General features: G+C 44.0%; 1 protein-coding gene across 1 annotated transcript in view; it reads right to left on the bottom strand.

Moving 5' to 3' along the window:
- Positions 1–7157: 7157 nt before the first annotated feature.
- The window catches only part of ST8SIA6 (ST8 alpha-N-acetyl-neuraminide alpha-2,8-sialyltransferase 6), a 43893-nt gene continuing 29232 nt past the window's right edge, over positions 7158–21818 (bottom strand). The window contains exons 5-9 of the mRNA XM_081882621.1: positions 16713–16857; positions 15211–15320; positions 14361–14453; positions 11623–12097; positions 7158–11041 (exon numbers count right to left, since the gene is read on the bottom strand). Coding sequence (XP_081738747.1) covers positions 11629–12097; positions 14361–14453; positions 15211–15320; positions 16713–16857 — 817 coding nt within the window. The 3' untranslated portion in view covers positions 7158–11041; positions 11623–11628. The remainder of the gene's footprint in view (positions 11042–11622; positions 12098–14360; positions 14454–15210; positions 15321–16712; positions 16858–21818) is intronic.

The raw sequence follows: 21818 nt of genomic DNA on the forward strand, positions 1-21818 counted from the left end.
AAGGGCTTTTTTTTTGCCTTTCCCTCCATGATTCACATCATGGCCCTTGCTCAGGAGAATCACAGGCCAGCTCCTGTGACTCTCTAACCAAGTGGCAATAGCATTTTGGCAGCAAGAACAGATTGTAACTGAGTCAAAATCCTTGCACTAATACAATTGCAAGCCCATTGTTGCATAAAGCCCAATAAGGTTGTGGCCTGTTTCATCCTGCAAAGGTGTGTTGGTTGTGCTCATTCCTGCCGCCCTCCCAGGCTGCCACCTGTGACTGCCGCACAAACAACAGGATAGATGTGAACTGTGGCGGATGTCATGAGTACACCACTTCCCAAAGCAGTGGTTGGAGAGCAAACAGGAGTGTCTGCAAAGCCAAATCACATGCACACACATCGCTGGAGAAAAGAAATGTGACAAAGCTGACAATGATGTGAATGATCTCGCAAGCACCTAGTGGCACTTTGCATTGTCAGTTGACCAGCACCTGGGTAGAAGGTACACCAGCAGGGACCCCTCAAGAAAGCAGAGGACAAACAGGTTTTAAGTCCATCTGAAGAAAGAACTAGATGTGATTCTAGATCTATCGTTTTCAGGAGCAAGAAGAGAGTTACCCAGCAAATCCAGGTAAGAATGGAACAACACCTTGAACCCTGTTCTGAGCCTCCTGTTTTGTAGCCCACTTCAGAAATGCCTACTTCACAGGCTTTCCCAACCTGGTGCCCTCAGGTGTTTTGGACTGCAATGCCCATCAGCATGGCCAATGGCCAGGGATGACAGTAGCTGTAATCCAAATATGTCTGCAGGCCACCAGGTTGGGGTGGCTGATTTATTATTTAAAAACCAGGTGGAAACTCTTTTATTTCCTTGGGCTTTTCTTTATTATTTGTTGATGCGTCATTGCTTTTGCCTCACTTTGCTCTTGGATTGTTTAACCGTTATTATACATTGGACAGTTAGCTTTATTGACTCTTTTTAAAGGGGGGGCGGGTTGTTTGAAATTTTGCCTTGCAGGCAGCCTTGAGCTCACATTGAGGGAAAGAGCATGAAAAGTTTTAAATAAGTGTAAATAAGCACAAAGGCCACTAGGTGGCTGATAAGTCAAGACCGCTGAGGAGAGGCATCAGCCAGACAAAGCTATTGAAGGAAGAGAAATTAGATTCCACTCCGTTTTTCATCCTAGTTCCAGCCTGACTTCCACAGCCTGCATATGTAAGGACAATCAGAAAATAGAAATTGCCAACAATCCTGACAGTGACTCTGTATTAGTCCTGTCATGTTTTTAACTCATCTTCCTGTATGCTTTTCATTTTCTTTCTCCGGAGGAAAGGAGATGTGGTGATTACAATCAAAAGAGCCACGGGGTGGCACTGTGCAAAGAAGTTTGGCTTGAACTTGGAGGAAGAAACACTGAATTGTTACTCCATGTAGGGTCTCAGCTCCCCCTTAATTCTGCAGCATATCCCCCACTCAGGCTAGGGTGTGTGTGGGTGCTATTATACACAGGAGAAAGAATGCAGATTCAGCTAGTGCTTTCATGTGCTGTGTTTTTGCCTGTGTCAATATGTGCAGCTGACATGCAAACATGTCGTTGATGCAATACTGGACCACCCACCCATATTTCCACTTTATTTGTTGTTCCACGATGCTTCTCAAGTTTTACTGCATTATTGCCATCCGGAGGGGCCCTCTTGCACTACTGCACAACAAAAAGCTCCATCGTTAATGATTTTTCACTCTTTGTGAGCTGCGTGCTGCAAGTTCCCAGCATTGAGCATGCAGCTTCTTTCATTTGTGCCCATCAGGAGGAAATATAGTAGGGGCAAATGGGGATGTATGTTGTGGGGTGGGAGAAAGGAGAAGTAGAGAGAGAAAGGAATGGCAGTGAGAGGGGGGTTACCCTATTCCACCTTTGGCTCTGAACCTCTTCCTGCTCCCTGACACCCCCCCCCCCCGGGGAAGGCAGCCCACAGCAGCAAAAAAAGTTGCCCATCTACCCTCAGGGTAGGAAAGTGAAAATATGAATTAGGGGGGTGGCAAGTGGTTCACACGGCAGCCTTTTTCTTGCCATAGAACACTTTGTGTTCTCCTGGGTGATAGGAAAGCCCTCTCTGAATTAGAGACAGTGTGGTGTAGAAATTAGTACAGGTGTGTTTATTGGTTGTGGGTGTACCCCAAATAGTGAGGCGATGAAACCAAGATTACTGGGAAAATGTTCAGAGCTTGAGGGGGGAGGGGGACTCTTGATTGGCAGGTCTAGTTTTTAATCATGTGAATTATGTCCCCAGTGCACTTCAGTCACAGTGATTTGGGGAGGATGTGAGGAAGCAAACACATGGGTCCATTGTGTCATGAGACAAAGGTTATTGAGAGCAGAAGCCTAGGCCAGGGGTCTGCAACCTTTAAGACAAAAAGAGCCACTTGGACCTGTTTCCGAAGAAAAAACAACTGGGAGCCGCAAAACCGGGAAGGTGACGTTGGGACGGTGCGTGACTAATGCACGCACCTCTCCCATGTGACGTCACAGCCAGTACAGCACCCGCCACAGTGGGGAGTGTCGGGGCGCACAATGCACCTCCTCCCCTCACTAGTATCCGCCCCAGAGCCATGGCAAAGGTGTAAAAGAACCACATGCGGCTCCAGAGCCGCGGGTTGCAGACCCCTGGCCTAGGCAGTGCGGCCTAAGAGGCCTACACAAATCTTCCAAGCCTAACCGTTAGCAGTAAAATACTGTGTCACTGTGACTCGTGACTCATCTTGGGTTCCCTATAAATGTAACCAGCCTTCAGAGTCTGTGCTCAGTTTGTTGTGTAGTGTGTGTGTGTCTCAGCCAGTATGTTGTGTTGTTGAAGATAGAGCGACTCCAGTTAATCAGCAACTAAGATCTGTGCCTCTGTGAAGAGTCAGCTAGCTATTATGAGCACTCTGTGTATGCTCTTTGATTATGCTGTTTATGAAGAAATTTATTTTCTTCAGTAAAGTTTTATTCTGTTTATGAAGAAGACTCTGCTTTGATTAATTTACCGCTGTGCGACACACTGTTCTCCTGTTGGGTCAGTCTCTCTCAGTCCTAGCCTACATTGCAGGATTGTCATGGGAGGGCATGCGTATAGCCCCAATCTTCTTGGTGGGAAGGGGAGAATAACAAAAAATACACATCAGAGGATATAGTATCTGGAGCATGTGCTCACCTTTTTGAGAGCTTTCTGCACAGCAAATCTGGGGGGGAGGGGCGTTATTCCCTTGCCTCCTGTCCCACAAACCAACTTTCTCATTATTATTTTTCATCTTTCCGATGTGGCTGTTCCAAGCAATTGCTCCCATGCAATTCTAGCTTAACCAGCAGCAGAGAAACTAACATTTGCACTTCAGAATATTCGGCAATTATTTCATATCAACACGGCTAATAGCAAATTCCGTGGGGGTTTCTTAGATTTGCAAATGAGTGTATGAGGCCGTCAGTCAAATTGCGCCTCATCAAATAAACATTTCCAGTAATTGAAATTATATGAAATGGCTTCTTTTGATGGGGGAAAATGCAAATATAATTTAGCAAAGCTACGAATCCACAGCCTCCTACTTCTGTGGATTTTCCATGGACGGAACTGTACATTTCTATGTACAGACAAGCTAGTGGAATATTTCTCTCATCTGCAGCGTGCCTTTCCACAAGGAGGAAATGACTGTCCAACCCTATGCATTTGTGCTCATACAGGAGGCAGTGGTGACCATCAAAATGGCTGGATTTAAAAAGGGATCAGATAAGTTCACAATGGGGGTTATGCTCTGCCTCAATGGACCAGGAAGGCAGTATGCTTCTGAATACCGGTTGCTGGGAACCATAGAATGGGGCAGTATGGCTATATGCCGGTTACTTGTTGACAACTGGGGGTGGGGGTTAAATAAAAATACTGCCTTCATGTACTGCTTATAAGCGGCCTAGAAACATCTGCCTGGCCCCTGTTGGAAACCTTGTTATAGGGACCTTCTTATAAAGCTTTGGTTTTAAACTGCTGGGTTGGGACACATTATCTGGGGATAGCTTGATCTAAGTAGCTTCCAGGTTGGATCAGTGCAAGGCCCTCTATAACAGGCCGTCCCTGAAGATGACTTGGAAAATCCTGTTGGTTCAAAAGTTAGCAGCAGATTCCTGACCGGGGTTTCTTTTAGCTCTCATGTAACACCTATTTTAGAACAGCTGCCCGGGTTGTCATTTGAGATGTATATTCTAGGACCCACGTATTTTTGCGGTTGTATGTTGTTTTAGGCTGTTTTTAGCACTGTGTTTCAATGTTGCAACCCATCCTGAGACCTTAGGGTGAAGGGTAGATAAATAATAATAATAATAATAATAATAATAATAATAATAATAATAATAAGGGTTGCAAAAGCAGCACTACCACCACACAGATATACAGAAAAAAAGAGGGAGGGATGTTTGGTTAAAAGTGGTTCCTGAGTCTGAAAAGGCTAGAGACTCCTGCTACACAACCTACTCCATAAATTAACAGCCTCTTTTGTGGGCAGATTGCAATCAAGATCAGCACAGCAACAAAGCTTTATTATTTATTAACTTGGATTTGATTTGTGCTGCAGTGTGTATGTGCATGTTTGTGGTTGAATGGGGGTCAAAAAACCCAAAGTCAAATGTCCTGTAAGTTCCCTGTATTATGCTTCACTTTCCCCCGCTAGGTTTTCTTATTTTGATTTTTACAAAAAAGGCAGACTGCTACTGAACAGAGCAAACATTTTAAAGGAATCAAAGCAGATGCTTCTCTCATTCCTCCCCCCCTTCATTATTTCTAGGACCGAGAGCATTAATTAATTAAGCAATGCAAATGAGAATTTCCCAGCAAATTTTAATCAGAGCTGTCACCTGCAAAAACAGTCCTAGGTGCTGATGGCACGGTAAACAATTTAGTTCCCTCACTTGATTCAGGATGTGCTTAGCAGAATTTTGTCAAGGACTGTTAATATTCCCTCCCGCTGTTCCAACAGGGGAAACAATTTAATATTTTCCAGTGAGACAGTGGCCTAGTTTACACAACTCAGTCCTCCTACAAGCAAGAAAAGAAGCTTGGAAGTCGCAGTGAAGAGTTAACCTGTGAGCCAGGAATTAGAGTTCATGGCTTCCAAGAAAGATCTGCAAGTCAACTTTAAATTATGGTTTCGTATTCTGGCTTGTTTACAAATCACAAGCTACCATTCTTGGTTTGCCCAGGATGGGAAGGCACGTTTGGTGTTCCCCATAAGAGCACAATATCTTAAGAGAGTTCGCTGCCCCCTCTTTCATGTCACTGGAGGGGAAGAAAAGATCGTTTCAGTTCACATCTGAACTGAACTTACCTAATTCACACTGTCTGCACACACTTCATCCAGCTAGTCCTTCCTGCTTCTGTCTTCTTTCCTCAACATTCTCTTCTGCCTATAAAGCAGAATTGGCCCCATCCACACCTTTTCACTGGGGCTTAAACCCAGGCAGCCGGGGTGGGTGAGGAGCCAAACTGCCTCACTGTCTGGCCAAGACTCATTGCACTGCTATTAACTGCAAGTTCCTGGCTTGTTTCCCTGCTTATGCAGTGGGAAAAGTAAAGGCGGCAGCAAAAGGGCTGTGTGAGGCTGGACGGAGTTTCAACCATGCAAACTTGGCCGACATAAAAAAATTATTTAAGCTTATTTGTTCTTCAGTTAATCAAAGAAAAGCAGGAGGATTGACTAGTGGCCTGATTTACACATCCAAACAAATCCATGACTACAAAGCAATCTCATGCATGTCTACTCGGAAACCGATCCTGATGAGTCCAAAGGGGCTTACTTGTAGGTAAGCATGCATAGGACTGCAGCCTTAGGGAACACTGATTAAGAGGAGGGCCATAGCTCAGTAGCATTTGCTTTATATGCAGGCATTTCCAGGTTCAAGTTCAAGTAGGGCAGCAAGAGACCCTTGTCTGATATCCTGGGGAGCTGCAGCCTGTCAGTGAAGAAAATATGGCCCCAGATGTGCCAATGGTCTGAGTCAGCGTAAAGCAGCTTCCTGTCTTCTTGAATGTCCAAGGTCCACAATCTTGCCTGTGTTTCGCTACATGATGTGCCATTGTCAAAGGCCTACAGTGCTCATTGTTGGTTTTGCTACTGGTTGCATGGTTATGATGACTAAGCTGAAGAGAGGAAGAGCCACAAATGTTCAGAATCAGGGTGTGTAAACCTTTCAATGGGCTGATGCTTCCAAACAGGTTTTCAAGAAACCCAGTGGCAGAGCCCACCCAAAGCAGTCAGCTCAGGCGGCAGGCTGGGGCAGCTGGAAGGGATGGCAGATCTGGAAAGAGGAATTCCACTTCTCCTTTGGCTGTGGATAGGAGTGGCTGCCATTGCCACCAACCCAGTAACCCTGAGGGAGACAGTCCCTCCGCTGCTGCCTACTCCTGTCCAACCTCTTTTCTTCCCCGCTGCTTTCAGCATGCCAGGGCTTCCCTGGGCCACCTCCAGTTGCCCCAGGCAGTGGAAGAGGAGGAAGCAGGGTGTGCAGGGTATGTGTGTGTTGTGTGTGTGTCCCATTGTCTTGGGCTGGCCCTCCCCAGTGATTCCATCAAGGTCCATGATTTGGGTTTCATTGCAATAAATGGAAGCTGTGCAAGAGCACCAAAGCTAGAGCAGAAGAAATCCCAGGTGAGGTATGTTTTCCCCGTGCGATCCTATGCACATTTACTTGGAAGTAAGTCCATTTTGAAGGGACGTGGGTTAAACCACAGAGCCTAGGACTTGCCGATCAGAAGGTTGGCGGTTCGAATCCCCGCGATGGGGTGAGCTCCCATTGCTCGGTCCCTGCTCCTGCCAACCTAGCAGTTCGAAAGCACGTCAAAGTGCAAGTAGATAAATAGGTACCACTCCGGTGGGAAGGTAAACGTGTTTCCATGCACTGCTCTGGTTCGCCAGAAGTGGCTTACTCATGCTGGCCACATGATCCGGAATCTGTACGCCGGCACCCTCGGCCAATAAAGCGAGATGAGCACCGCAACCCCAGAGCCGTCCACGACTGGACCTAATAGTCAGGGGTCCCTTTACCTTTTTAAGTCCATTTTGAAGCTTACTGTCTAGTAAGTGTGTTTAGGACTGGAGTCTTACTGATCTGGCTGAAGGCATGTGTATAATCTAGTGGAAGACATGGCTATAACAAGGCGTTGTTGTTTTTTTTAATTTCCAAATAAAATTGCAAAAATATTCCAGTTCACATCTAGTTAGTGCAACATCCAATGAGTGCAACATCCACTGTATACACCATGACATGAAAGCAAACAGTCTTTGGCACTGAGGCACTTCATCAATACAGAGCATCGACGACATCATCTGGCTGACAATAAAACTTTACCTCAAAGTACAATAAAATTAAAAACAGAAGTATGACACAGCACTCCTCTCAATACATGACACAGAAAGAGAAGTTATCCATACATTAATACAGTCAGACGCTTAGCAACAGTTTCAAACAGACCATAATATCACATTTAGATTTTAAAGCATCAAATGCCTCCTGGCAACACCGGACCTTTCGATGGGGGAGATTTCCTAGAGCAGAAGACTATCCATGGCTACCAGCCATGATGGCTATGTTCTACCTCTGCTGGGAATCCTAAGTGTGAAGAGTGCTGTTGTGCTTGGGCCCTGATGCTGTGCTTGGGCTTCCCATTGGCAGCTGGCTGGCCACTGTGAGAACAGGATGCTGGACTAGATGGGCCATTGGCCTGATCCAGCTGGCTCTTCTTTCGTTCATACAGTAACATGAAAAAGGGAGGTCCCAATACAGTGAGAGTTGTAGGAGACAAGAAGCTGCAAGTAGTTACTACAATTTTCAAGTATAAATATCCCGAAATGCAACGTTCGTCAATCTTGGCCAGCCTACAGCTACCCGTTGCTCTCTGGCTGTTTTAGACTTCAATCCCCATTAACTTTGGCATGTGACTGAATCTTTAGTACAAAATAGCCAGAGGGCACCAGGTTGGTAAAGCCTGATAGTATCACATGCCGAAAGGAAAGGATATCCAAATATTTACTGAGATACGTAAAATGGTCTTTTAAAGACAACCTTTCAACTATAACTGAAAGACGCCTGTTGTTGTCATCACAGGGTGAGTAAAGTCTGTATAAGGATTCCCTGTAAGGACCTTGTTCAGCAGTTGACCCTCTGTGGGATTCACAGCTCAATAGCTCAGTTGGAAGAGCGTGAGACTCCTAATCTCAGAGTCACAAGTTTGAGCCCCGTGTTGAGTAAAATATTCCTGCATGGCAGGGGGTTGGATAAGATGACCTTTGTGATCCTTTCCAACTCTGCAATCCTATAATTCTACAACTCTGTGTCTGTGGGAGATAAACACCTTGTGTCAGATGCAGACGACACATCTTGTCCCAACAACCCATTTCCTCACATTCTAAACCCACTGTACCATACTGACGATTGCAGAGAAACTTTAAAAATTGAGTTTCCGGCAGTGCTTTTTTTTCAGGGGGTACTCAAGGGTACGCAATACCAGCACCTCTTTTTGTTGCTGTTAAAAACAACAGTACAGTGGCACGTACTGTAACAACAACATGGTGAGTATTGGCTCCTGTTTTTTTAGAAGAAGAAAAAAGCACTGGTTTCTGGTGATACTATACGTCCAGTCATGTAAACAGTGTGCAGTATGGAGTGTGTGTGTGTTAGCATGCAATGCAGAGGTGGTGGGCATTTTTCAATCCAAGGGCCACATTCTTTTCAGGCAACCTTCTGGGGGCCCTATGCCAGCCAGTGTTGGTGGTGCCAGAGGACTCCGCCAGGTGGGCAGAGCAGTTCTTGTAAATTTTATCATTGGACAGTAAGCTAGTTTTTTTCGACACTCATTTGCCTGGACAATCTCATGGTTCAAAAACATATCCCAGTCAGGCAAGGACACTCAAGATGCAAAGCAGGGCTAGGGTGGGGCCTGCAGCGAATCCACAGGGCCAGAGAAAGAGGCTTGGGAGTCAGCATTCGGCCCCTGACATAGTGGATTGCAGGTATTAGGTGTATACTGACTGTTCCATTTCAAAGCTTAGGAGCTTTTACGTTGGGAGTGCAAAACCTGTGTCCCAGCAATCTGAGGACAGCCTGTGACACCAGCCTTTGTCTTATGGCCTGCCAGATGTCTGACACCCAGCCAAACGTTTACGGTCTCAGAGGAAAAAGTTGGGTTTATCAAGCCCCCAGTGGACTTCCATTCACAGCTAGGTTAGACTGCTTTCTGCTTGTTTTGCCCAAATTAAGCCCAACATAGAACTAGCCTCCATTTCTGAAATTGCTATGTCCATGTCCATGTGAAAAAGAACCCTCCCTCGTTTTCCTCACCTAGGGAAGACTCAACCCACAGAGTTATTTCGGAAGCCATGCTCCTTATTAGATGACAGAGGTCTACAAATGGCCTGGAAATGTTACTCTAGGGGCATATGATGGTTTTTTATTAGGTAACATTATGTACCTTATTCCCTCTTGACTCATATTGATAGAAGAAAATTTAATCAGGGCTTTTAAATAATTTAATTTTAATAGGTAGTCTGATGAAATGAGCATTAAGAATTTAAACGTAGAAGCCCAGTGTGAAGCTCTTCTGTAAAACATGCATCAATTAGAGACAGATGTAGCTTTTGAAAAATATACCTTGATTCACAGGTGCACAAGATGGAGCCTGGAACCACAGCAACCTTTCGTGACAGAAAGCTGGTAAGTCAGAAATTGTCATGAGCTGATGGGGTCTGTGGATAGCTGCCCCGTGTGGCGAGAACATGATGTTCAGGTGGCAGTTTCTCTGTGAAGCACCCTCAGGCCTGAACTAACTCTGTTCACTTAAACTAGATAGAAAGGAATATGAGACAGTGTTAGCCCTATTCCAGTTAGCCCTTTTGAGCAACAAGGTCTTCCTGAGCTCCTGGCTCACCTCAGAGTCCTGCCCACAGCCCCATCCTAACACATAGGCCAACAATTAACAATCTAATTTTGCTTTACCTTCTAACTTGCCTCCCTTCATTATGTCATCTGTGTAGTCCATAATTTCCTCCCAGTAGGGCTGACTTCCAGAACTTAAGTCCAGTTGGAGGCAGCATCACCTTGGAGGTCAAACTGCAAGGAGGTAAGCCATAGGCAAGGGGGAGAATTTTGTGCTCCTCACACAGGCAAGGGGAATATTTCACTCTCCTCACCCGCAAGTCCCATTTGCTCTTAAAACTGGAACAATACGCTGTATGACTGGAGGATGCCTGGCTTTCGACAAACACACCTCTTTTTCCACACACCTCTTCAGCTCAACTACAAAGTGGGTGTGGGTGTCTCTTTAAACGGAAAAGGGGAAAGGGGAAGTTGAAATAAAATTGCTTATATTTCCTTGTTGCACTTTGTTGTTTTAGACAGCCCCACCCCACCACAACTCCAGCTCTGATGCCACAAGTGAGAATAAAGGATAAATTAGCTGGCCTGTCACATCTTGTTCATGCTGGAGATGCTCGAGCAGGTATTCAAGCCCTTTCTCCGTGTTAAAAGAAATCATTATGACAAAATGTAGGAGACCTGGAGCACAGTCCTTTGTATACAACAATGAGGAGGTAAAACTGTTTGTGGGCTGCGGCACTTCAGACTGCCAGCTGAAGATGTAACCACGTGTAATTGTTTGCAGATCAGCAAAATGGTGCAGTCATAGCTGCAAGATACTAAGACAGACTGCTTCTTAGATGGCATAAACAAAAAGAATAAATAGTTTTACAAATGTAACTGCCAGCTATCATCCTGAGATTTGGCTTTGTTCTCTCTCGTGGATATTCTGGGTTTTGTAAAAAATTTGTTTCCATATAAGAAAAAGGGCAGGTTACAGTAATCTAAAGTCACACACGCCACTATGGTAGGGGAAAAAAAAAAGGAAAAGACTGCCATCCTGAAGTGCAAAATACTTCTGAATTATAGTAGCACAATTTAATGCTCACAAGTTGACATTTGACCAAATCCAACATCAAACCGCAGCGGTGCATACAAATTCTCTTCTTAGCAATCATCACTCTGGAATTGAGACAAGAAAATACGCCACGACTATTATTAATTTGTGAGCAAACCGTACCACATGTGCATCACAAGCTACAGTTGGCATTTATCTGCCTCTGGGTTAAAAAGGGTGAGGGGTTAAAGAGATGTCCAAATGAATAAATCAGCTTGCATCACTTCACTGATGAATGAGCAGTCATACAAGTCACTTCAGTTTTGTCTCAATTTAAAATCCCATATTGCTTCTCTGGCATTTGGTGATTAATCAAATATAACGTAATTTTGGCCACTCTCACTTTTTCTTTCAAAGCAAGAAATGGCCACCTTATAGGGCTGCCCTGCAATTTACACGGCAGGCTCAATCATTGCAAGAACATCCAGGCCAGGCTGGAATTTTCTGCCTAAAACATTTGAAGTGGGGAAACTTTAGCCCTCCAGATGCTGCTTGATTGCAAATCCCATCGTACATGACCACTGGCCATGCTGGCTAGGGCTGATGGGAATTGTAGTCCAACAACATCTGGTTCCCCATCCCCGATGCAAGGCATGGGACTCCTCTGGCTTAATGAAATGCAGGACATTCCCACAAAGAAACCTACCTTGGCCTAGTCAGTTAGACATTTGCCAAACTGCAGCTTGAGGATACCCCTTCCATGGAGCTGGAGAATCTGGCTGTACTCTTTAGGCATTGCATGGAAGCCAGGCTTGGGTAGCTGGTTATCGTAGTAGTGGTGGCTAATAGGCGTGCCCTCGATGCTTTTTGAGAAAGGCCAGAAGCCATAGAGCTTCACGTTCTCACACAGTTCCACAGCCGCACTGGTGATCATAAAGCCTGAAGACAACCGATAGGCTTTGACGCCCTTAGTCCTCCAGAACTGGGCAAGATTTCTGAGATATCTGGGGTAGAAAAATATGGCCTCCTGCTTTGCGCTGAACTCTTTCAGAGTTTGGTGCACTTTGAAAGATGCTGCTGTGTTGCTCCTGAAGGAAAAGGCAGGGAGCAAAAGGAAAGCTTCACCATAGCTTGCAATGTTCTCCAGGAAGGTGAGTTTCTTTTCATTCAGTTTGTTATATCTGCAGAGACGAAAAGACATGTGAAAAATTTTCATCAGTACAGATACTCTGGGTGTGATTCAGTGGGGTCCATTATTGTATAGTGGTACCTCAGGTTACATACGCTTCAGGTTACAGACTCTGCTAACCCAGAAATAGTGCTTCAGGTTAAGAACTTTGCTTCAGGATGAGAACACAAATCGTGCTCCAGCGGCACTGCGGCAGCAGGAGGCCCCATTAGCTAAAGTGGTGCTTCAGGTTAAGAACAGTTTCAGGTTAAGAACGGACCTCCAGAATGAATTTAAGTACTTAACCCGAGGTATCACTGTATTTTATAAACCACTCACCACTGGAAACAGAATGAGAATTAAATCCTACCTGTAAAAACAACAGGAGCAGTACCCTGTTCAGTCCTGTGAGACTCTAGCTGCATTCACATTATATTTTGCTCCATTTTCCTGACGTTTCCTTAATTTTCATATTATATTTGAGCTTTTACACGATGCGAAAGCCACTTCCAGAAATAGCATGGAATATAGCGCAATTCCATATTATTTGCAAACTGTTCCCGCACCCCACCCCTGGAAGCAAATAACATGGAAAAGAAGACTAAATGTTGTTCTGTAAGGAGCCAATCACCCAATTTCTGTTTATTTGCTATTTATTATCTAATCAACACAGTTTGTATGACAAAACTAGCTGCTGTACTGAGTTAGGGTGGTGGTATTTGTGTGCAATGGTAAGCCAAACTATAGTTTAAAAAGGTAAAAAGGACCATTAGGTCCAGTCGTGGCGGACTCTGGGGTTGCGGCGCTCATCTCGCTTTATTGGCCGAGGGAGCCGGCGTACAGCTTCTGGGTCATGTGGCCAGCATGACTAAGCCGCTAGCAGTATATAAATTTAATAAATAATAACAAACACAACAACAAGCAAGTGTGGTAGTGCACAGTAAGAAAAATGAGGCCACTTCACTTCTCTCACAATCCTGTTGCTGCTCCACTACTAGGAAGTAAGCTATGGTTTGTCTTTTGTTATGGATCATGAGTGCCTGGGGGCTCATGGTTTCTTTCCCACAAAGTAACCACAAGCACTAAACCACAAGCTTGGAGTGAAACCACATGACTGTTTTCATTCATAACACTAAAGCAAACCATGGCTTAGCTCCCAATTGTGTAGCAAGGGAGAAGTAGGTGTTGTTTTTAAAACTGTGCACTAGCACAATTACTTGTTCATGTTAAGCCATAAATAGTTTGGCTTAGTGCCACATGTGAGCTAGGCCAGTACTTTGAGCTACTTGGAGGCTTTCTCTCTCAAGTGGTTTATAGAATTTCTATGCACACACACATAAAAAAACTTGGTGAATGTGAAAGATAGCAGATTCTGGAAGCAGAACCTGACTGCCATTTAGATCTGGGATGGCAGAAGTCCTCTGCAAGTGATTATTTCAGAACCTTTGCAAAAGCAATATATACAAAGGAGAGGCTGAAAGAATGGAGAGAAAATGGGGGTGGCAGAAAAAGAGAGAGTGAAGGTTCAGACTAAGGATGGGCAAAAACCTGAAGTTTAGTTTCTCGTTTTTCCAGTCTTAAGTTCAGTTCTTCATGTATTAACAACAGACCGTTGTTTCATGTCCTCAAGAAAATTCAGTGTATCTTAGTGTGAATTTCTCCTAATATACATATTTTTGTACATAGTTTAAGCCAATGAACACATTTTTTTCCAATGTCATTTCCCCTAACAAAACATTACTTTCACTAATATTTGCATTTCTGTGCACACCCTCACCCTGGTAAAAATTAATTGGCTGGAGCACAGCATTGCCACATTTGGAGAAGTGTGAATTTCAAAGGACAGTAGTGTGTTGGATAATGTGAATTAGGTAGATTAGCCTTGAAATGGGAACTGAATCGAACTTCCCCCCAACCCCTCGTTCTGCCACTGCCCCACCATTAGCATGCAACACCGCCCCCCAATGGTCACCCCTGATTTAGATGGTGGCTATGATTTTTGTAAAACCGTCCTTGCCGCACAGCTGAGAATTTGTGGGAGCAGAATCGCAAATGGCTGCTTTATTCCTTTCACCAAAGTTTCAGCTCTTTCCAAAAGCACGAAAAGCTTAAGGGCTTTCAATCTGCATTAGGCTGCCAGTTAAAAGGGAGCTTGGGACCGCTAACGAAGCAATTGCAATTCAGTGGCTGTAGTGGTGACATGCCGATGCGTTTCTCTAATGGAGAATCAAGCAATTAAACACGAGTCACACAAAGAACATTGCAGTCATACTCACTTCTGTGCTATGATGCTCGGGTTGACTGTCACAAGGTTTGTCTTGTTGCCAACATCTTGACTGATGCTTCCCATTGTTGGGGGAAGGTTACACCTGAAGTTTTACAAGAGCCGTTTAGGAGCCACTTCAAACATACCATTGTTATAGCATCCAGACATCTCTTCAGCATGTCATTTGAGTCTGTTCCCTACAGCTGCAGTCCTAGGCACACGTAACTAGGAAGCAAGCGCTATTGTCTGCAGTGGGACTTTCAACATGCATCTGCTGTAAATATTGTACACACAGGGCCAGTCCAGCCATGAGGCAAGGTAAGGAGACTGCCTCAGGTGGCAGGATCCACAGGGACAGCAGATCCTGATGTAGATATTTACACACACACAACAGTGGAAGGGCAACAGGAGACCCCTCTTTCTGTGCATAGTAGCCATTCTCTTAACAAAAGCAAACCTAAGAGTTAAACTAGATGTGGCACTAAATGCAGATGCCACTGCCAGGTTTCATCATCATCATCATTGGGACATTTTTGTCTGAACCACAGCAAACAGGGAGCGGGTGTTGAATTTCCTGTCTCTCACTACTATTAGCCTCAGCTCTCACAGACCTTAAGAGAACAAAAATGTCACCTAGGAACTGACCACAGATATGCTCGTGTAAGCTACTTACATATTTCAGAGCACATTTCTGCTCTTCAAAGTGGCCAGAAATTTGTCCTTAAGTAGAAATCATGCACTTCTGATAACATGTCTGAGGCTTATGAAAACGGGCAAGAAAAACTGCAAAAATAAGGATGCCGGTGTCAGAGTCCCTATGTCCCTGTGCAAGGTACGCATCACAGTTTAGAGTTTCTTACCTAAATACAAAGTCGGATTTATCAATTTCTGCTCCACAGCTGGAGTTCTTGAGGATCCCCCCATTTCCAACCACGGCACAGTTCTTGAATGGGTAATCCAGGGGCTGTGACTAAAAACAAAAACAACGGGTGCACTCTGTTCTCGCATAGCAGAACCAAGAGTTCATAGGTCCTGTGTCCACCACCACTAATTCTAATAAGCTGCTATAAAAGTTATTTATTGATCATTGGTCTGAAAATGATGATGGAGCCTTCACAGCCTGGGGATGCTGGAATCAGCCAGATATGCCTAGGAACATCTCTTTATATAGGATCTGGTTGCTATTCCTTCTAACCCATTATTGTCTACATTGACAGTAGCTCTCCAGGGTTCCAGGCAGAGGTCTATCCCAACCCAACATGGGGATGCCATGGATTGAACCTGGGATCTTCTGCATGCAAAGCAAATGCTCTACCACTGAACTATGGTTTCTTCCTGGGCCCTGAGGTCATCAGCTGAGACCCTTCTTCTTCAAGGGCCCCCACAATCTGAGATGCAGAGGGTGGCTCCAAAGGAGATGACCTCTTCTGTGGAATGTCCTTTCCAGAGAGGCTCACCTTGGTGCCTTTGTTAACATTCTTTAGGCACCAAGCAAAAAAGGTTTTAAGTTCTACTCGGAATAGACCCATTGAAATTAATGGACCCAAGTTAGTCATGTTAATTAATCTCAGTGAATGTACTTTGAGCAGAACTAACTTTGAATACAACACATTGATTATACTTTTTAATTTCAATCTTAACTGGAGTGTTAGGGTGGTGGCTTTCAACTGTGTGGGGGTCATTTCATGGCTCTCTCTATCCTATGGCATTTGCCTTAAACTGTGTTAATTTCTGCTTTGACGTGGTTGTTTCGATTTACACCTTTTTGTGTTGCTCTTGACTGGACTTCTTTGGGAATTTTGGTTCTAATTGGCCCATCACCCACAAAACTCTGGCTATTAGGTTACTGGTAAATGAAGGAAAAAAGAGGAATATTTAATAGAGCAAAAGTATTGAGGGACAGCACCACAGAGGTTTCCTGTAGATGCCCCACTTGATTGAGTATTCATCTTGATTTGCTTGCATGGAGGTTAAACTATGCCGACTTTATTGTTTATTCTGATTTATTTGTGGAGAGCTTATATGGCACAGAGCATTCCTCCTGCTTTCATCCTGAGTTGCTTGTTGGGTACTAATGCATCTCCCAATGAATCATTCATTCATCCCACCCTTTCCAATGGATTTCCCCATCACTTTCCTAATCACAAAAATTTGTTTTTTAAATGATTTGTTGCACTAAGGCAACAGATTGCTTTAATCTACTTTAATTACACAAACCTACACTTCTTGATATGTGCTTGAGCCCTTCTTGCAAAATACTGGTTCTGGAGGCACCCACAGAATACCAAAGGATTGAAGGTGTGTGTGTGTCTTTTAGATTACATTTTTATGGCCATGAAACCATCCAAGGAACTCTTATTACCTCAGGCAGCATTCTGAATATATCCTCTGTGATGTGAATGGTTTTCTTGTTGTCCACTTCATAACTCATGTTGCTTCCCAGCGGGGTGTTATTTTGAGAAGCGATAAAGTTGTGAGCAGCATCACAGCACGAGGCAAGCTCTGACCTGCACAACAACAATAAATAAATGATCAGCATAATAAATGTTGTGGTGGAGGCAAAGAAACACAAAACAAAACCAGCTTTATTACTCGTGGCCCTTGGCAGCACCCAGTGCATCTGATTGTAATAGAGGAGGGAAGAGGAGGGATGCAAGACCACAAACAGCTCTGCTGAGAAGCCAGGCTCCTCGCTCCATCACCTGTCGCCTGGCAGAAGCTGCCCCAGGAGACTCCAGTAAAGGAGGAAAGAAAAGGGGTGAGGAACCACCCCATCCATACAGCAAAGAGGCACAGTTTTTTCTTTGAATTTTTCCACGCCAGATAGTCATCAGAAGAACTTGGAACAAAGAACTTGCATCTGACTTTCCTTATTTCCTCCTTCCTTCCAATCCACTTTCCTTTTGTGTTGTATCCTTTTAGGCTCTAAGTCTGAGACCTTACTTTTTTCCATTTTAGCTGATCAACACTGAAAACTCAACTTCAAAGAGGCTCCCTTTAACTGATGGTCATCAGATTGTGAGGGGTCATTTACGCCTCCATTTGCCATGTTGCTTTGGAAAACAGCAATCAGGTTTTCGATTGCTGTTCTGATTTAGTGCTAAACAGTGGGGAGGTTTTGCAGGGTGGAGGCAGCAACAGGGGACAGGCAAAACTACTTGGACGGAAGTGTGGAAAACCCCTCAGTTAAATGAAGGTGCTCCTAACACTAGAGCATTTTCCCCTCTGCAGAAAAAGTTTGTATTCCAGGCACTGAGGAAGTGCTTTGAATACAAAACTACTTCCCTGGAAAGAAAGAAAAAAGATTCATTTTTAAACTGAACATTTGTGTCCCCCACTCCCCGAGAAAGTGCTTGAATATGTAGGAAGTGCTTTGCGTCCATGCTGCTTCCGCTAGCTCTCTTGGCTGTCTGTTGTGCCAGCAATTTTTTTTTTTAATTTCATTCATGCTTTGACCAGCCCAGTCACTACCATGAAGAATATGGTGCAGAGCTGCCAATGTTAAGTCATGGCAGAAAAATATGAAATTGAACCCATGAAGTTGACCATTTCAATGCAGCTCTAAGCTGAATTCCTGCTTTCCAAAGGTATTCTGGAGTCTTCGCATGCAATCCAGAGAGAAGTTTAGGGCAGCACAGTTCACATTTGGGCTTTCAAGATCTGAGCATCAACTGAAATGCCTTTGTGATGGATAACGTTCATTAGCAATGATGGTGCACACCTCTTCTTTATGGCCCCCAGCATCAAAGGGAATGCTTCAATATAATCGGAAACAGTCTAGCATAAAAGAACTAATAAGAAAAGAATTGTTTCTAATTAATGTTATGGTTTAGCTAATGTGATAAAACACAGTCAGGCAGTGCGATATTAATGCGATGCAACGCTGTGCCACGGAGGGAATAACAGAAGAGCAGTTTGAAATTATTCATTTTTCTTTCTTGAGAGATCAATAAACACAATAAAACTTGATGACGTTCTGCAGTAGAGACATTCTCTTTTGGGAGGATCATATACAATGAGTAGAGGTCCCTTCAGTTAAATTCCCAGCAACTTAACCATCCTTGACATTGGACTTTGCATGAGTTTATTATCGTTTATAATGCTTTATGAAACAAATAAGTTGGCTTTTCTAATCATTAAAATGTCCAAAATCAAGCAAAATAAAAGAACAGAACAGAAGAAACACTAAGGTTTAAAACACTCAGGCTGACAATGGCACCCTTATTAAACTGAAAGGTTTTCACTGCTGGCAAACTCACAGGTTGTGTGAGGCAGGCTGCATCAGACCAGTTCTGATGTTTACAGAAAAAAATGGCATTATCTAATGAGCAAAAACCTTTCTGTGTACGCTAGAGCTATTCCTGCTGTTTTTGTAGACTGAGACTGAGCTCATCTGTCTTATCTCTCTTTCTTGCAGCCAGATCCTATGGATCAGCTTCGCATGTTGCAGCACAAATTGCAATTTGCTCCATGGCAAATTGTACTCCCAAAACATCTGGAGGGCCGAGTTTGCCTATGTCTGTTCCAACCTGTGTTCTGTGCATGCAGTGCTGTTTCCATTCCGCTGCAGCTCAGTTTCTGACAGAGGCAACATTATTCTACACCATTAATTTCAGTTGAAAGGATAATTCATTTCAATACAAAGGAAATGCAATGCAAATAGGGGAACGGGACACACCTATAATTATGTATCATTTGCAGACTGAAAACAGCAACAGTGACTACTGAGCATATTTGTTGGATTGATTTTCATTCTGGATATAGGACAAATAAGACAAAATGGACAGTTTCAGCTTCTGTTTCCATTGGGATTCTCTGAAATCTCTAAAGCAGCAAATAAATATTTATTTTGTTCTCCCAACACCACCATTCTGTACTTTACAACTGTTTCTACATTCCTGATACATTGGAGAGAGAAAGAAAGATCAAGCTAACCATGGTTTTTTTTAAAAAAATATATATGCAGTTTTGCATTTTATTTTTTAAAAACTCGCTTAAATCACAGCACCATCATGACTACAGTTGACTTCCAATTAGCCTGATGCTTAAGCACATTTACCTGGGAATGAGCATCGTTTTGTTGTAGGCATAATTGTAAAGTAACAATAACAAAATCATCTGTAACCATGGATGTGCCTAGCTGGCCAGCCCCCCAAGTAAAGAAGAAGAAAGGGAAGAAGAGGAGACCAGCACCAGTCCCAGGGGGCTCTGGCACATCCATGCCAGCCAAAGTGATGTTGTGGGTCTGTTTGCCACAGCCATCATCACCTGCTGCTTTCTGGGCAGTCTTTTGGGTCCCCTATGTTGTGGCTCAAGGTCCAGCCTTTGCTGTCTCCCGGCTTCTGGGCTGAAGCACACAACTGAAATGTGTCCAGTTTGCAGCACAGAATGTATTCTGAAATAAAGCTCAAAATACAGGCAGTGAAAAGGAAGAACACACGTAACAATGCAATATTTATCCCACTTATTTCAAGGAAAACCGCTGATTTCAGCAAAGACAACAAAGGATCTTGTGGCACCTTACAGGTAAAGGGACCCCTGACCATTAGGTCCTGTCGTGGCCGACTCTGGGGTTGCGGCACTCATCTCGCTTTACTGGCCGAGGGAGCTGGCGTACAGCTTCTGGGTCATGTGGCCAGCAGGACTAAGCCGCTTCTGGGGAACCAGAGCAGCGCACGGAAACGCCGTTTACCTTCCCGCCGGAGCAGTACCTATTTATCTACTTGCACTTTGACGTGCTTTCGAACTGCTAGGTTGGCAGGAGCAGGGACCGAACAACGGGAGCTCACGCCGTCGTGTGGCACCTTAAAGACTAACAAATTCATTATGGCATAAAGCTCGTGGCTTATGGCGACTTACGTCTTAATGAATTTGTCAGTCTTTAAAGTGTCAAAAGAAGACTCTCTGTTGTTGTTTTTTGCTGCAAGAGGCTAACACCCTCTGGAAATCATTTCACTAATTTCAGCCCTCAGTATAAACTTGTGGGACAATTAGAGTATTTCTGCTTTAGGGGAAGCTTGCTCACCAGCAGCTATATAAGTGACAGCCAAACAATCTTTTAGAAAGAATTGGGGTTCCTTGCTTGTTGCACCTGCTCAGCAAGTTTGCCCAGGCAAATGGTCTCTCAAACATTTATTAATCCACTGCTGTTTTGAAGCTTGCTTCCAATGATATGCTATGAACAGCTCTGCTGCTGCATTCAATTGAGTAAGAAGGTCTTTAGGCAGAAATTCAGGCTCATTAGATTCAAAATGATGGAGAACCATGGCTTTGGGAGTTACCTATAATCCAATGCTTAAAAAAAATTATGGCAGTAACCAGCAGTCACGGTCACTTCTAGATGGCCTGTTTACTGAGCATTCATCCTGATTTCTTTGCAGGGAGATTAAATGACATTCACTATTTATTAAGCATTCATTTGAATTGGTTTGCAGGAAGGTTAGATGGCGATGCGGCAAAGCAAGGATTATCTCACATGTTTCAGTGCATTTTCCCATCCCTTTTCGTATCACAAAATCTTATCTTTCAGGGAAGCAGGTTTGTTGTGCAAGACTTTAACGACACAACCTGAATTTAACAGTATGTGATTGCAGATCATCAGTATTTTCAAGTGAGATTCAAACACCCCACGTTCCAGAACTCCCACACTATTGGATATTCCCACCTAATTGGATAGTTTGCATTCTGCACATGGTATAATGGCATTACGGCATTTGAAACATCCACAATTATACTGACACCATTATAAATATGCTCCATGTATTCTATTATGGGGGACCAGCTCCTGCCAACCTAGCAGTTTGAAAGCACACCAGTGCAAGTAGATAAATAGGTACCACTGTGGCAGGAAGGTAAACAGTGTTTCCATGCACTCTGGTTTCCATCATGGTGTTCCATTGTGCCAGAAGCGGTTTAGTCAAGCTGGCCACATGACCTGGAAAGCTGTCTGTGGACAAACGCCGGCTCCCTCATCCTGAAAGCGAGATGAGCGCCACAACCCCACAGTCGCCTTTGACTGGACCTAACTGTCCAGGGGTTCTTTACCTTTAACTTTAATCTATTATGCGGGTGAGGATGGGGAGGTAAGGAACTTGAAGGGGGATAATTAGAAGAAAAAATGCTAGAGAATGCTAAGAAGCCTCTTCCCAGGGTTGTATTTTGCAAAAAGTAGTGATGGGGGCTAATTTGCAATTGGGGGAGATTGAAATATATACTCCTGAAGTTCAAAAAGGCTCATCCTTTACCGAAGAATCATAGCTCAGTAGTAGAGCACAAGCATGGTGGGCAGAAGATAAAAGGGTCCACCGGCAGACTCACTTTCCCAACTCCAGCTTGGCTTGGGAGAAAAGCATGGGGTTACAAGCAGAGCAATTGTTCAGTATACCCTCACAAAATTTCCTTTCTCTAAAACCTGGACCCCCTTTCCCTATTTTGTGCATGACTGGACTAATGTGGGCTTAAGCAAGTG

Source organism: Podarcis melisellensis (assembly GCF_964234715.1).
Source record: "Podarcis melisellensis genome assembly, chromosome: 12".
Taxonomy (NCBI): Eukaryota; Metazoa; Chordata; class Lepidosauria; order Squamata; family Lacertidae; genus Podarcis; species Podarcis melisellensis.